The sequence below is a fragment of the Bombus affinis genome, unplaced genomic scaffold, assembly GCF_024516045.1.
Source record: "Bombus affinis isolate iyBomAffi1 unplaced genomic scaffold, iyBomAffi1.2 ctg00000187.1, whole genome shotgun sequence".
NCBI lineage: Eukaryota > Metazoa > Arthropoda > Insecta > Hymenoptera > Apidae > Bombus > Bombus affinis.
The window spans coordinates 154,328-171,222 of NW_026108894.1; the positions used below are offsets into that span (position 1 = coordinate 154,328).

Genomic DNA, 16,895 nt, shown 5'->3' on the forward strand with positions numbered 1-16,895 from the left:
GTCCGTTTAGGTCGCCTGCCCAGGCGGAACTGACAACTGGGATATGACAGCAAAAAATCATATAACAGTGGTCTTAGGAAAATATGTACTGTTCTTTTTATCTTCATAGAATGTTTGCGTAAAAGATTTCAAGTAAAATTTTGTTACAAAACTGCATGTTACTCTTTGTGTTTATTAGGCTTTGTAACACATGAACACAACTTTTAAATTCATACAATTGACAATTATTAAGTGTAAGATTGTGTCACTTAAATTTAAAAAATATTAAATAGGATAAATGTTTTAAAATTTATGTAGATATTGTAGCTGCTGTAAGTATTATACAAGTTATTCCTCCAACTCTGTTCACTTCAATTTCATTGTTTCAAATAATAAGAGAAGAATAAGAATTATTTACAAAAAATTAGGAGGAAGACATACTTTGTTGTAATAGTTTCTTTGTAGGCGAAAAGGTAAAACGCTCTGTAGAATTTGTGTTGTCAAGGCATATAACTTTTATGTCTGACTTCTATAGAATTGGGATTATATTGAAAATAATTCCTCATACATTTGAGTTTGTCGAATTTATTACTTGCATTGTGAAATATTTCTATTATATTTTGCAGTGTTACTGATATACTACCCAACAAAACATCCAAAAATAACAATTGTAAGGTTCGAGCAGGCCAAAAAATTGTGTTTCTGGTATGAAAAATATGTGTGGTTTAGACTTTCACAGTGTCTCAATATCAATATTCTTGTAAGAATAACGCCAACAATCTAACACTGCTGTTTCTGATAGTCACTATTTACTGTTTGTTTGTATCTAAAATATTGAACGTGTACTTATCTAAGCAAAGGTTGTACTAAATTACAAGCCTCATTACGATAAACAATATATGCACACATACACATCTAAAAAACACTAATAAAATTAATCTTTCTGTAAAGAAAGATAGAAGGAATCTTAGTAACACTGAATTTTGCAATTAATCTAATGAAGTACTTTTATGTTCATTATTCAACATTTTATGAAATTGGAATATAAGACATTTCACTAAAAAATGAAACTGACATGAAGGTCTTAAAAGGTCTTGAAAGGACTCTGAAGATCCTTTGTATATGATATCACCATATATATATATATATATAAAAGAAACTACATCGTCATCATATTAGATCTGTTTTAGAATCTAAATATATTTTATAACTTACTGTTTTCTGTTATTTAAAGTAATAAGAGATATTTCAGATAGACAAAGTTGGTATACATCTTTTATAATATCCTTTTGTAAGCTAGATTTAGGATACTGAGTAATTTGTTAAAGTATTTGAAGACGACCTCTAAATCTTTATTATACATGAAAATTGTAAAATAATATCCTTCTTAATAGTTCGCTTAATAATGTCAAAACAGTCTGATAGAAATCATTTGTCGCTATGTCTATTTAATGAGGCTTATCATTTTGTTAGGCCATAAATCTCTTAAATATACTATAAATATTTACACATATTAATAAGTCTGTAAGTAGTAACCAGTCATACGAGGTTCTAAACATGGTTTCTTCTAAGTTACATGTACCATTTTATAATCATATAGGAGATATACATTATATTGTATACCTAAACAAATATTTTTTGAGCCGTTTGCTTAAATAAGAGAGAATTTATTTTAGTGTAACCAAAGAAAAAAATCTAAATATTTTCAAAATATATATGATTGACTGTTTTCATAATCACTATTACTAATATTTATTACTAGTAATAGTGGTTAGCAATACTAATATTACCAACTACTACTACTAATACTCTGTGGTCGTGTGCTTTTTGCAGTAACAGCAGCGACACGGTAAAGTACTAAGTTTCTATGTTATTCATTTCTGGTGGTTTTAGACAAGTCCACAGTAATCTTGTAAATAGGTAGATGTAAAATGACAAATGATAATATTAATTAAAATCGTTTTACATATTGTTTTTGGAATATACAGTAAAAAATTCATCTAATTGGAAATTTGCTGTACATATATATGTATATATATATACATATCGTTTCTTTCTTTTTTTTTCTTTTTTTCTTTTTTTTTTATTTAATTTGTACTTTACAATTTGTCCAGCTGGATATTTGGTAAATTTTTCTAACCTAACATACATACATATGTATGCAATATCTGTATAGATGTATATTTCAATATTATAATATGAATGATTTCTTATATGTATAAAATTAAATTATAACTTACAATGTTCATAAAAGGTGACCTTCACGGATATTTAAATTGTTGTCTGTTTTAGAACATTAAGCGCTACATATATACATAGAACACGAACGTGAAAACCACTAACTTTCAAATAACCTTTTTATGAGATATGGACGTCACAGCAGAAAGGAAGTTTCCTCTCTGGTCATAGATTAGAAGATTAAAAATATGTCATACTATCACAATTATATAATAGAGATTTATGTAATGGATGGAGTGTTTAAAGTGTTCAATTTGTTAATAGTAATTTTGATGGAAGTGCAGAAATGCTACCTACCTTTCCATTTCGATGATTCTTAGACATGTTCTAAAACTCAAAATTTCGAACAACTGTGAGACTGCAATAAATGTCTATTATAACCATAGATATACAAAGAGTTAGAGTACGCGAGTCATATAGTCTTAAATTATCGTGTAAGTGGATGCGATATAGGAGTAGAAAGAACGCTGCATAAAAGTGTCTTCTGTCCTTGTCTAATCAGGCATGACACTGACAATGTTTGTGTTGGCTATACACTTATATGTTTGCTATACGAATGAGCATGCGTTATTAGACAAGGACACAAGAGGCCTTTATGCAGCGTTCTCTTTCGCTTTCGCTTTCGCTTTCTCAGCTCGCCCTCGCACTCTATCCTTATATCTCTATGATTATAATTTACAGCTAAATTAAAAGTGAATATGATCTATGTTTCCGATTTGGTTTAGATTTTTCAATGCCGTTGCCAGAGAGTTGGGTTGCATGAAATAATAACGAATCAATTATTAGAATAGTAGGCGAATGATTAATTAGATAACATTATTCTATGAAAATAATATTTTTTATTATTTCACGTAGTGATTCGAGAAGCTAACTCAAACTCAATACATAGATAATATTCATTTTTGATTGAATTACGACAGATATTTCTTACAGCCTCGAGTATGTGGTTGTGCACGGTGTTTTAAGTTCGCTTGATCCCCGTTGATAACAATGGTTAAGATTACTCTTTTTACATATTACAGTATAATAAGTATACTGCAGCAACCTTTTCGAAGGCGGCGTAAAATGTCGTAGACTGCATTTGGTATGGCAATGCTCGAGTGCCATGCTATAAAACTTCAACTCGTTTATATTTATATTATTTAAAATCTCGTCAACTTTATATTTATTTGTATTAAATTGCAATACATTATAACAGAAAGTCCTTATAACAGTACATTATAACAGAAAGCTTGTATCTGTACTGATACAAATTACAGTAAATGTATTAATAGCGTGCGCGTTAATGGAATTATGCGGGATGTTCGGCCACAGGTGTAAAAATATTTAAGGGGTGATTCCTGAAACTAAAATAAAGTCAAAATCAAGGATAAAAAAAATTGCGTTTCGGGCTCTGTTTTTTTAGTTATTCGCAACTAAATATTAGTTTCTTTCTGAATGGACTCTCCACTACTATCTTGTTACATAACATGTTTAGATTTTAGAAATTTGGTAGGAGGGTAAAACAGTTCTGGAAGGGCAGGATCATTTCAACAGCCAAACATAAAGTACAAACATAAAGTTTAATTTAGTAGAGGTTTAGGTTATTCTACTGTAGATATTTTTGAGCCTTTCCGTTTTTAGTCTCTTAAACGTTTTGATTTCTTTTACTTTTAAATATTATTTGTCATTCATTTACGATTTTTCTTACAAAGCGTCGCGCAAGATGGTTTACGTCGTCAAATGTCATAATATTCTTCTCTACGATTTGTGCTAGGCAAGCCTATGTGTCGTTCGATTTGAGGATCCCTGTGCGTCTCGCTGTTTAGGCTGACCTACTTTTGTTCAGTTAAGGAGGTTTGCTCGGACACAGAGACATTTCGGCTAAGTTTTAATTGACAATAACTAAAAAACAAAGCTGAAAACGCAATCTTTTTATTCTTGATTTGCATCTTATTTTAGCTTGAAGAATCGCCTCTTAAATTTTTCTACAGCTGTAGAGTATCGCCCTGTATATGTGTATATATATATACACACACAACCCTGAGAAATAAATAGCGTGGAAGAAATCTGAACACATTTACCATTTATAGAAGACTAAAAAGAAAACACCCCACTGACCTCGCTAAAGAAACAAAATAGTCAAACTCGAAGATGGTATCCCGCGGGGGGTAGCCATCCACATATTATTTAGCAATTAAGTTAGAAGAATTTACCAAATTTCCAGCCGGACAAATGGTAAAGTACAAATTAAATAATAATAATAATAATAATAATAAAATAACTTACCATTGGGGAGCTGAAGGTACTTGTTTAGTTTAGAAATTTAGCTGTGTCTGGCAATAAAAACGAACTGATCGCACGCTCGATGGCCGCTGACCATTGATATTGAGCCGATCGGAGGATGCTCGATCTTCGATTCCATCAGCGATTAGCACGAGCTGTAATTGGAAAATAATATCATTTAGGATTCAATAAAATCGTCGAAAGTATTGGTAGAGTACGTTGGTTGACTGAAAGTAAGACAGAAATATTTTGGCAATTGTTTGAAATGCTCAAAGTTTTCGCCGACTAGTGGTAAAATCGAAGGATATTTGCGTAGTTGAGAAAAGGTAACGTACCTTTTCAAACGGTTATGCCCATGCCAGTCGACAAAGACATAAAAGGTTGGTGTTTACCAATATGAGTTTTCATGACGAAATATTTTAGAACTTAAAGTAGACCCAGACGAGTAATTAGCAATCGAGGCTTTTGTTTTCTCGACTGGGCCATTCAAAGAATTCCTAACTAATAATGCGGTCGAACATGTTACATTCGGTACTCCACAGGCAAACGGAACACCGATGCTGGCAAAATTGTCGGAAACACCCGGGAAATGGCAGTCTTGAGTCTAGAGTCCAGTCGAATTCGCCTAGAACAATACAGTTTGCAGGTCAACGGGAGAAAGTCTTTCGCAATTGTTGTTTGAAATAAATCAGCTTGGCTTCATTAAGCGACAGGAATAAGTGACAAGCCTGAGCAAGAAAATGAACGCGTCTACGACAGAAAACATAAAAATGCGACAGGGTATCAAAATCGACGATACGTGATGATCGGATACGTGATTCGGACGGCGCACCGGGAGTAGATAAGGAATTGGTACCGAAATTTGAAAGCCCCTACGTTATTAAAAAGATTTTAGAGAAAAATAGATATGTCGTTACAGATATAGGTGGGTTTTAATTAACACGTATGCCCTTTACAGGAATAGTAAGAGTCGATCAGATGAAATTTTGCATTTCAGAGGATAATTAACAATTAATAATTCGATTATTTATAAAGCACACCTTCTGTCATTTTACTGTTGTATTTGCGTGATTACCTCGAAAATGAAGGTAAATTCGCCGGCGATATTTTCGATATGTGTGTATACCCATGCGATATACATAGGTTAAGAATATATTTTTGTAATATTTATCGGAAATCCGTGTCTACGTATGCATCGCATTATTATAGATTTATTGTTACATCAGTTTTGGTTTGATTTTGCCGTCGGAACATCTTGCATTTCATTTGACTACATCGTACTGACAAGCTCTGTCTGGATTCGTTCTGTAGTTCGTATTTCTTTCGTTTATGTTAATGAGAAGTCGTAAATTCGTGACTATTATCAAGGTCGTCACTATTGTCAGGAATGGCTGTAGACGGTTATTTTACGACTTTCTCAATTAGCCTCTTTGGAAACTTAGAGACAGTCCAGACCATCACGAGCTGTGAAACAGTTAAGCATCCCTAAATATGCCCTGACCGTTTTTCCATCGTATTGTGTGCCAAACGCTTCAGTTGAAATCCAGGCATCTTTGTAAAGTTTTAACCCTTCTCCTTACACTTTGTACTCATCTTAACAATAAAGGTTATCTTTATATATGTATTTAGGATATGTCTATATATTGTAGTATCTTTAATTTTGCGCCACCTTCGAAAAGGTTGCGGTATATATAATATGCTGTTTAGTAAGTGAATGAGTAATCCTAACTATTGTTATACGTGCGTATAAATAAAATATAAATATGGTTGAAATTATTTAATCCTTGTAACATTCCTTATTTGTATAAATACAAAGAAAATTATTTGTCACTTTGCAATGCATTTCAAAATTGATAATATTTCTTTGGAAAAGATTTTTCATCTTATTATACATTCTTTAGTGTAGCGACCAATAATACAGGGTGAACGTAAAACGGTTTTCATTGTTATTGATAAGGCGGTAATTTCTTTCTATCTATTTATTACTCTTGTTTCGTTTCTTTATACTTATTAATGAATAAACAATTGTGTGGGCTATCCAGTGCTGTATGCGAATAAGGAATAAACCAGCTATACTGCGCCAGCAGTATTATACTTTGAACAGTGACAGAGAAGGATATTTCTATAACTTAATAGTGCGTCAGACATCACTTCGCGGCGAACAGATTTCCGTTGAAAATGAATAATTCGCAGAAGATCGTATCCTGTGACGATTTATGCCGACTAAAGAATATACAATGACCACTTAGATTTATATGTCGGGTTATCGTTAGAAATTTTAGGCGTGAAATAATTAATAAGTATAACAAAAGCTATTGACAATGTTCCTGGGCTCAATAACGAATCCACGGTCAACGGGTAAACTCTTTGTACAATGGAATACATTTTGTAGCACGCAGATACGTTAACTCAGACGCTGGGTTACTTTCAGACTGACAGCCTAGACGATGACAGTAAACTCTCCAAGGTGATTGCAAAATAAAAGACAGATACAGTCACATATGTCAAATACATATCGATCGGGAATATCAACAAATTCCCAAGCGCCGTAACTAGGCAGTCCCGCGTAAACCAGCATTGCTCCTGATCGAGACTTGATTGCTTATACAGCGTGTCCCTCAACATCGGTACCTCCTCTGTAAGACATTTCGTTCATCCCGTGACCGTGGCTACGTTCGGCGACCACTTACGTCATCTCGAGCCCAAGTATTGGGGATCTTCCTAAAGAAAGGCCCGATGTCCCTACATCTCCGACATATATAAAGATTGACGTTACTGTCGTTGAAATATTTGGGATAATTTTGTATCTGTCTGTTTCCCCTTGCCTATTGAGAAAGGCACTGCTATAACCGCGTGACAGGACAAAAGTTTGAACAGGAGGAACGAAAGTGACGTCATAAAAGATAGTTGATTGTTGATGAGATCTCAATGGTATCTTACGAGAATTTGCGAATAATTCATTTAAGACTGCAAGAATTCAAGATATATAAAAAAATATTTGGTGACATAAATGTATTTCTCTTCGATGACATCTCTTTCATGCAATTATTCCCAGCAAAAGAACATTGTTGTATTGTATAAAAACAGTGGTGTGCTGTAAAGATTAATTTAGAGTACCAAGTTTCATTCTGCGAACTCATCATTAATATGAGGTAAAAGGATGATACAGAGTTTATCGACCTATTAGATAATTTACAGTTTGGCGAAATAACAACTTCTGAGTTTGAAATACTATGAGTGCGAAGGAGTGATATAGCAGTAAGAATATTCCAGATAGTAAGATTCGTAGACGAATATAACACAAAAATGATTGATGAATTAGCGAAATTACGTCGTGTGTACGTTATTCATTCAGTAGGCGAGAGTCGGGAAGCAGCTACATGCGAGAAAAAAACTTCCGAAAATATTATTCATGCAGATGTAAATAATCATGGATAACTGTTGCATGCAATAACATTAGCCGAGGGATCACGAGTTATGTTGCGACGAAACATACCAATTTCCGTTGGTTTGATAAACGACGCAATGGGAATGGCAAAGAAATTTATATGTCAGTACTTCGAAGAGGTCAGCTGAAAGTGAGAGAATTGGAAGCAGATTCAAATATGCTGACGGCTACATTCCCATATCTCCAGTAATAGCAATATTTCAACTGACGAAATGTTACGGAGATGTTGAATAAAGAATGTCATCGCTTGTGCTAAGCTGGACAGTAGCGGTACACAGATTACAAATGGCTATAATAGATAGGACCGTAATTGATCTCGGCAAAGAGAATTTTGCAAAAGTGCAAATCTATGCCGCTTCTAGTCGTGTGGAAAGTTTAGGCAGCTTGGACATATCTGATCTAGCATCGAATGAAATTTTTAACAAACCATGTGACGAAAGAGCACTTGCAGCGACCAGTTTCCATGGAGAAACGCTCAGACACAAAGAAATGAAATTGGCGAATAATAACATATCATTCGCAATAACAATAGTTAAGAATGGAAAAGTAGGAAATTTGCAAGCTATCTCTACAAGACGTATAAGATTACGTCACAATAGCTTAATTCAATCCAAAGTAATCAATAAACCTTTAGAATTCTATCTTGCTTTTGGCATCTAATGTGAACAAATGGTTATTTATAACAGTGTCCTCTGCGGGAACCAATGCGGCTTCGCAAATCGTGCCCAAAGACGAGCAGGTTATTATCCGCTAACTGTGAGAGGGCGATTGCGAAAACCGGTAGGCGTTTTCAGCTACTGAAGATACCGTAACCCGTTGCGATTCTTTCAACCGCAGCAGGGTCGAAGGTTACAACAGCGAATAGTTGTTTGTAGATATTTGCTATTATTAATTATTATATCAGGAAATCAGAATTTATATTTCAAACGAATATATATTTCAAATCGAATTTATATTTTCAAAATAACGCCCTTGTAAGTTGGTAATAAGTTGAACGCCCTTCGCCGACAAGAGGTCGGATTGATAGCTCGTCTACGCACTACCTCAAATTCTCTTGCAGCCGCCTCATTCTCGCTTTTGGTTCGCTTCTTAGAACTCGCGACAGAATTTGTTTGTACAACTCTACAATTCGCGCGATCCTCGCTGCATCCTACAAAAACTTCATCGCAACCGTCCGTGTCGTTTCCACCCGACGCTATTGCGGTTATGTTTGTCGCAACCGATTCATCTAACGAAATTTTGTTCATTACGACGGTGTCCTTGCGACAAGCACTCGTGGGAACTACAACTGCCTGCTTGTGTTGCACGTTCTCGACACGAGATAGATCTACCTCACGCGCTCCCGTCTCTATGTCTACTTTAAGGACCTCTAGAAACCCATCGGAATTCTCGTTTTTTATTCTGCTAATGGAGATATCTCCCCTCTTCATGTTTATCTCGACGGTATCCAGGAAGTCTGTACCTATCAACAACGAGTGTTGCATCGCAGTGTTCGGAACTACGTGTATCGTTATATGATACAATTCACCGCCTATAATAATATCTGTCGGAAACTTCCCGAGCGCAAAATTTCTTTTAGACCCGATACTGTGAAATTCAATAATGTCTCGACTTAATTTGGGCGCTCCGATTCTTACATACTGATTATACCGCATCAAGGTTAACTCGCTATCGGTGTCTACCAGCGCGCTCAGTTCGAAATCTCCGATCTTCACGTCTTTACCACGCTTCGTCGGTAACAATCGAAACACACTACCAACCTCTTTAATGGACTCGCTCAGATTGTCGCACCTCGATGCAATGTATCCGTATTCTCTACACTTGAAACATTTAGGTCTCCTCGACTTGTTCGGACACTCTGCACACACGTGTTCTTCATCACCGCAATTATAACACCTTTTATACTTCGCTACATCTTCCGACTGCTTGTATCTTCCATTGTCCTTAGCTCTCACCGGTCTCATAGTTGACTCTGCTATACGGGATTTTTGTTCCTCATAGGTGATAAGATTTTCCTTTAGCTCTTTTATTGATTTAGCCCCGTACAATATTGTTTTATTGACTTCCTTGTCTCTTATTCCATCTATGATGTACCTTATCTTTGCTGCTTCTTCCATATTCATTTGACTGGCTATACCGAGCATTCGGTACATGTACGCTGTACATCCTTCGTCGTCTCTCTTTTTTTTTTTTTTTTTTTTTTGTTTCCTGCAGTTAGCGGTGTATTTGAAAGTGTTAAAGTTTTTCGAAAACTCCCTTATCAGACCTTCTTTTAACTCGCGCCAAGTTCTAGCGTGGTACTCATAATTCACAAATATTTTTGCCGATCCGTTCATCAACTTTTTTGCATAAATTACCTTTTGTTCTTTTGTCCACCTATATATGCTTGCAGTTTCTTCGAACGCCTCGAACCATTGATTAATATTTTCGTTGTTTTCGCCTGTAAAAACTTCTAAGGCGTCTTGGACATCCTGAACACTTACTGTTGTATACCTACGTGCTTTCCTACGGAATTTGTCAGGTTCTTGATATACACCTCGCACGTTCCTTTTGCTTTCTCTTTCGTCTTCTTCGTCGTCGCTCTCTTCTTCCGACGACGTATTCTCTTCTTCCATCGCCGCCTGTAGTCTCACACGTAGTTCAGCTTTTCTTCCTCTCGTCTCTAGCCCCATACTATCAAGACGTTCTCTTAATTCTTTTGTCCTAAGCTGCTCGAGATCTTCGTCTTCATCTCGATCACGCTTAGTTTTTGGTATTGCCCCTGAACCTTGCTCCTCCGTGGTCTTTTTACCGTTTGCTGGCTCTTTAGGACTTGGTTGTCCAGTACTATATGTTCGACTTAGCCTGGCAACCAACCCTGACCTTGCACCAGATATTGGTAGATTTAACTGTGCAAGCTTGTTTCTTAATTCTTCCAGCATTAGATTTTCCTCACTTGAAAACTGTTCTTCTTCACAATTTGCCATTTTCAACTCTTTTCTTTTCAGCACGAGTAGTTCCGTAAAACGTGTCGTTCTCTGTCTGTTTTCAATCCCGGACGAGCCCCCAAAATGTAGTATCGGAAAGGATAGGATTAGGATAATTTAGATTTGTAAAATTCTCCTAATGCTATTTATTTAAGATAAATAAAAATAACAGAGGTTAATTGGACAGAGAACGATAAATGTTCAACTTGAACTAAACGCAAAAATCTTATTCTACTCAAATCACTCTCGCAACTCTATAACTCTAACAACTCAATCTCTCAACAACGCTAGCAACTCAGGCAACTCCGCTGACTCTTTCAACTCTACGACTCTACTCCTCCGCTTCTCGACTAACTCTGACCTCTCGATAAAACGTTCTCACTTCTCGATCAACGTTATTTTGTCCTTTTCCTAATCCGGTCCTGTTTTCGTGCCGCAAGGACTAGGTGACTTTAGTCAATAGGTTTTTCTCTTGTGTAAACCAACAGCCGAAGGTCAGACGACAATGTTTTGGTTTGTTTCTAACCAGGTTTTTTCCTCACGATACTACAATACACATGTATATATATATATATCCATATACAGGGTGGTTGGTAACTGGTGGTAAAAGCGGAAAGGGAGTGATTCTACGCGAAGAAAGAAGTCGAAAATATAGAATAAAAATTTTTCGGTTGAGGCTTTGTTTTCAAGAAAATCGACTTTGAAAGTGTTCATAGAAATTTAATTAGAAGAGCAGAAGTATGTGTTCGGCAGAATGGGCAACGTTTTCAGCAATTTTTGTAATAATAAACTTTATGATTACTTCATATTATTTCATTGTGTATTCCTAATTTTCCGTTACGGCAGAAACAAACTTAAACTGCAATAATATCCATCGAGACAACGATCTACAGTGATATCCGTTATAACGAGACGTGATAAAGTGCACGCGTACCGAGCGAACATTCAAAGTCGATTTTCTCGAAAACAAAGCCTCAAACGAAAAATTATTAATCTATATTTTCGACTTCTTTTTTCGTGTAGAATCACCCCCTTTCCGCTTGTACCACCATCCTGCAGTTACCAACCACCCTGTATATAATATATTGTCTATCGCATTACGAGAGTATGTGGTTATTGATAGTGACTTTTAATATTTATTGCGTAACTGCAGAATCTGATGGACCGTAACTGCTCCGGAACATAATCGTGACTAACTTCTTAATGACTGACTGTTGTTGTAGGCGACAACTCCTATTTATAATAAAACTACCATGGGGTAATTGCCTCGTGACGGTTTATTCCCACGAGAACGCGTAGTTTCAGCACGTAGTTATCTCTGCGGACGCTACAGTCTTCGCTTCTGCTGATTTCCTTCCCAAGTGTGTTACGGTTTCATCCACCTGCTGATACGATCTCCCAACGAGCGTTGCAGTTTTACGTTTTGCTGATAATGAGTCGAACTATTCTCGGCACGTGGTTATCTCTGCTCGCGGTGATACTCGATCCTTTGGCGCGTCGCAGCTGCTTCCCTCTGCTGACTTTACCTGAGAACATCATCGTCCCTCAGCTCCCATTCGCTGCTTACTGCACTGTATACTGTGGTGGGGAGAGCGCGCGCAAGGCAGAGCGCATCAGCGGACGTCTCAATGTTACGCCAACTCTGAACCGCGCAACACCTATCCCTACGTAGTCTTCGATACAACGAAGTATCTCTACGAAATTTCTTGAAGTGTTTAACGATTCGTAACGAGTATTTTACGTGAGTTTCTTTGTTATTTTATTGAAAACGACGCAATATGGATTTTACTGATCGCGGTGTGCGCGTTTCGTGAATTCCGGTTATTTTTCTTATCGCTTTATTAATCCTATCTTATCCATGGTGGCATATTGTGAAATTTATTCATCGCAGCGCGCATTGTAATGTAAAGTGCAATCTTATGGGGATATACGTTGAAACCTGTTGCTTTTCCGCTCGAATAAGGGATATCCTGTCAACTAAGCACTCTTTTTACTCTGTTTTGATGCCGAATGCATCGCATGGAAGTTTTGCACGAAGTGCGCGCATATCTGTAAAATGCAATTTCTTGGAGAATTTCGTTGAAATCTTCTTGTCGCGTCTCGCGCTCAACACGACCCGTAACTTGAGACAGAGTAAGAATATGTCATAACTCGCGAATGATGCGAGACGCTACTCTGGGGATAATAGAATTAGGTAAAGAACGTTTAGGGGAATAAAGACGCAAAACGTTCAGATATTTTCACTTTGTACAATATTAATCTACAACCAAAATTCAAATAATATGATGGGGGAAATTCGCGAACTGCCAACGTCCGAACACCGTATAATAATAACAAACGGGAATTATAAAAACCTGTCAATTACAACACGCTCAGATACTTTTACTATGTATTAATTTGCCAATCAAAATTAAAAAGATACTATCAGGAAAACTCGCGAACCGGCAACGCGTGGGCACCGAATATAATAATGAACGGAAACTGCAAACGCCTGTCAATTACAATGTAACGTATTAATCTAGAACTGAAGTTGAAACAATAAGTAACGATCGTGTGAAAAAACTGATCGCAGCTTACGGAACTTGCACATGTTACATGGAATAGGGAGATGGGAAAGCAACAAGTACGTGAAACTAGTTGAAACTCGTGAAATACGCGTGCCATAAGCAGTTAATTACGTAACATGCCACTTTGGATAAATAGGAGTAATAGAACAACGAGCCTGTGAAAGACCAATGAGAAGTCGCGAAATGTGCGCGCCGAGATCAATCAACTATAAAACATGCCACTTTGAGTTAGGGAGAAACGATAAGACAACGAATATGAAAACCCCAATTGAAACTCAGGAAGTGTGCGCGCTGCAATCAGTAAATTCCACAATATGTCACCATAAATGAATTGAAAGTAGTTCATAATCGCAATAGACAATGACGGATCGACAAACGGGCAAACTAAGGACAACGAATACACGAACGTGCAAATAAAATAATACGAAATTTTTCTATCTTTACAGAATGTGCATCAACCTTTGCAACAGGGAAGAAGTACAAGCAAATTATGGTCTTTTGAATATGATAATTCCAAGACAACTGACACGCCATGTTGACCTACCTAGATATTATTGTTTGATACGAGTCGCACCTGCCTACCGCACCAACGACTATTCACTTTGTGGATTTTGTTACAGAAATTTACTTATGATGAAAGCGGACGTACGGATGTACGAAGAAGCAAATTATCATAGCATTTGCGGAGTCTCAGGCCGCGCACGTGTCCTTCGTTGCTACTCATGCGAAAAACGAATAGGACGGCTAATACCCGCAGACGAGTGTCGGCTGTGCGCCGAGCAGTTGCCTATACTGACTACAAATCAGATAAATTCGTTAGCTCAGGGGAAATTAGTACGCATTGATTATCATCCGTGATAACAATTTTTTTGCTATCACATAATCGGAACTATGTACGGAACTGTTGCGATTCTTTCAACCGCACGCGGATCAAAGGTTACAGCAGCGAATGATCGTTTATAATATTTTCTTCTTATTATATTATTAATATTCTTGTTATTATAAATAAACTATATTATTAATATTCGTTCTTTTTATAATTATTTAATTCCACAAATTAACGTATAAGGAAGCAAGAATGTATGTTTCAAACCAACTGATTATTTACGTCGGTGTTGTCTGCTGAAACCAACCTGGCTTCGCATATCATGCCCAAGGACGAGCAAGTGATTTCCTGCTAATAGTGAGAGGAGAAATGCGAAAACCCGTAAGTGTCGTCTGCTATTGATGGCACCGTAACTCGTTGTGATTCTTTCAACCGTAGCAGAGTCAAAGGTTACAAGAGCGAACGATTGTTTATGGATACAGAAATAATATAGCCTTTATAACTATATATAACAGCTACAACAAATAGTTTTTTGATATCCTATTTTATCTAAAAAATATTTTGTTATAAAACTGTAATCGCATTGTGAATAAAGCTACTTTAAAAATTATTAAAACTTTATTTCTTTATTTTTTCGAGAGAAAGGCCCGTTTGCGATGAGTACAATATGTAATGGAATTTATTTACCAATCGCACTGATACGCTAGTTAACGTTACTCGTTCGGTTATACTAACAAATTGGAATTCGAAGAACACAACAGTTTGAGATATTAAAAACAGCGTTGCGCTTTAGAAAGCAACAACAAGTTTCCGAAACTATTTTATTCAGTTGTTCGTCTTCTTTCGAAAATAACAAACGAGAGTCGACTTAATCGAAATAGTTTATCGACCATCAATCTGTCGGCGGTCCTTCAGTCGAGTAGTTACGCGGAAGAAGGCGTGCGTGACTATGATCGCGAACGCTTACGTACGTGGTAGGCGTATGAGAAGACGACAAGGGCATAATATAATGTAAAATGATACAATAATATAAAATACAATTATATACATAGATATAATAATTAAAAAGCTAGCCGAAGAAAAATTTATAGAATTAAGAAAATGTTGCAAGGTATAATGTTGCAAAGGCATCCATCGCCGTCTGGTATTTCGAAGGGAGCAGAATGGGGCGGAAAAACAGTCTAAGCAGTAAATAACCGAAATTGCAGACGCGGATGACCGTTCTAATTCCTGCGACGGGCAAACAGTTTGATTAGCGAAAGTCCGCCGCCTCCAGAGAGACAGCTTCCCTTTTTCCGCTAACGAGAGAGGACGCGGAGGAGAAGGTGGATAGATAAAGAAAAAGGAAACGATGGGGGTTGGAGAGAATAGAATATTAGAGAAACGAGAATAAAGTATTTTCTTTAATGGATGTGGAAAAGAAGAGATGGAAGTTGAGGGCGACGGAAAAAGAAGGAAAAGGTTCAATTGCAATTGGAGTGCGAATGGTACGGAAAAAGTGGAAGCGCGAGTGGTCGAAAGGTCAGTAGACTCGACGTGTCTGGCGAGCTGCACGAAATCGGTAACAAACATGCCGCGAAATCTCCCCCGACCTCTTCGCAATCTCATTCGCTGCACCGTCCCGGCGGCCGTAGGTGTTCGGAGAAAAGAGGATAACAAGAAGTGAAACTCAATTTCGGCTGGCTTGTATTTCCCTCTTGCGGACGAAGGAGGGAAGAAGGGAACACGGAAGAAGCGTTTCGCAGTCGTTTGTTTCAATATTTTGGAGCGGCAGCGTGTTGCCGATAGGCGAGGAACCACGTGGATGTTGAAACATGACTCGTTTACCCGCGATTACCTCTTACGGGTCGATAGATCTGATAATCCGGCGGATCGTGGATAACAACGGTGGGCTGCTCTCGTCGTTCGTTAACGAAATATTAAATAGGGAAAGAGCGAGGGTAGATGGGGGCACGACGCGTTGTTTGTTCGGAACGCGATAACGGTCAATTGTGCAGAAGCAATACCGATCGATGCTCGCTCACGTGCATGTTGGTTCACCTACGGTCTCGAAAAACAGGCAGATATCACCGTTCATGCAGAAGTCTCCAGCTATCGGACACGGCTGCTACTGCCTCGGCCGCTGTCGCTGCAACAAAATCAGAAAAAATATATTCGTCAGCATTGGAAACGGAATGCGCATAAATTCCGCCAGCTCCTCCGGCGAGCCTGAAACTGATCCTCGTCGATACGACGCTTCCCTGTTCTACTCTCGCCATTATTCCTTCCTTTTTTTCATTCTTTCTTTATCCCGTTTCTTTTCATCGTCGACTTTCACACGATCGCGAGCTTTGGCCTCGTTTACTCGCGCGATTAAATCGGCTACTGTTGAAGCTTTGTCCGCCGCGCGAGAAACTTGGACGAGGTATTGCCTCCCACGGCAACGTAATAAAGTCACCAGGCACGTATCTTCACCATTCGGAACGTTCAAAGCGTTAGCAGGCCGGTTCAAGCATATACACGTAGACATTATCGTAATGCAGTATTCGCAAGGCTATCGATATTGTCTAATGTGTATCGACCGTTTTTCACATTGGCCCGAAGCCGTTCCTATCGCCAACATGGAA

At 37.4% G+C, this 16,895-nt stretch overlaps 3 protein-coding genes and 1 long non-coding RNA gene across 15 annotated transcripts in view; 2 read left to right on the forward strand and 2 right to left on the reverse strand.

The window, feature by feature from the left end:
* The window catches only part of LOC126927655 (trans-1,2-dihydrobenzene-1,2-diol dehydrogenase-like), a 131,707-nt gene that overhangs the window by 53,640 nt on the left and 61,172 nt on the right, over window positions 1-16,895 (forward strand). The window lies entirely within an intron of this gene.
* Window positions 1-16,895, reverse strand: part of LOC126927658 (uncharacterized) — a 127,293-nt gene that overhangs the window by 40,276 nt on the left and 70,122 nt on the right. The window contains exon 2 of the mRNA XM_050743712.1: window positions 4,234-4,637. Coding sequence (XP_050599669.1) covers window positions 4,515-4,637 — 123 coding nt within the window. The 3' untranslated portion in view covers window positions 4,234-4,514. The remainder of the gene's footprint in view (window positions 1-4,233; window positions 4,638-16,895) is intronic.
* LOC126927654 (trans-1,2-dihydrobenzene-1,2-diol dehydrogenase-like) overlaps window positions 1-16,895 on the reverse strand; it is a 105,123-nt gene that overhangs the window by 25,452 nt on the left and 62,776 nt on the right. The gene's annotated exons all lie outside the window — the stretch shown is intronic.
* LOC126927663 (uncharacterized) lies at window positions 463-14,487 on the forward strand. The gene is made up of 2 exons (XR_007715758.1): window positions 463-684; window positions 13,910-14,487. It is a non-coding gene; the product is annotated as an uncharacterized LOC126927663 (long non-coding RNA).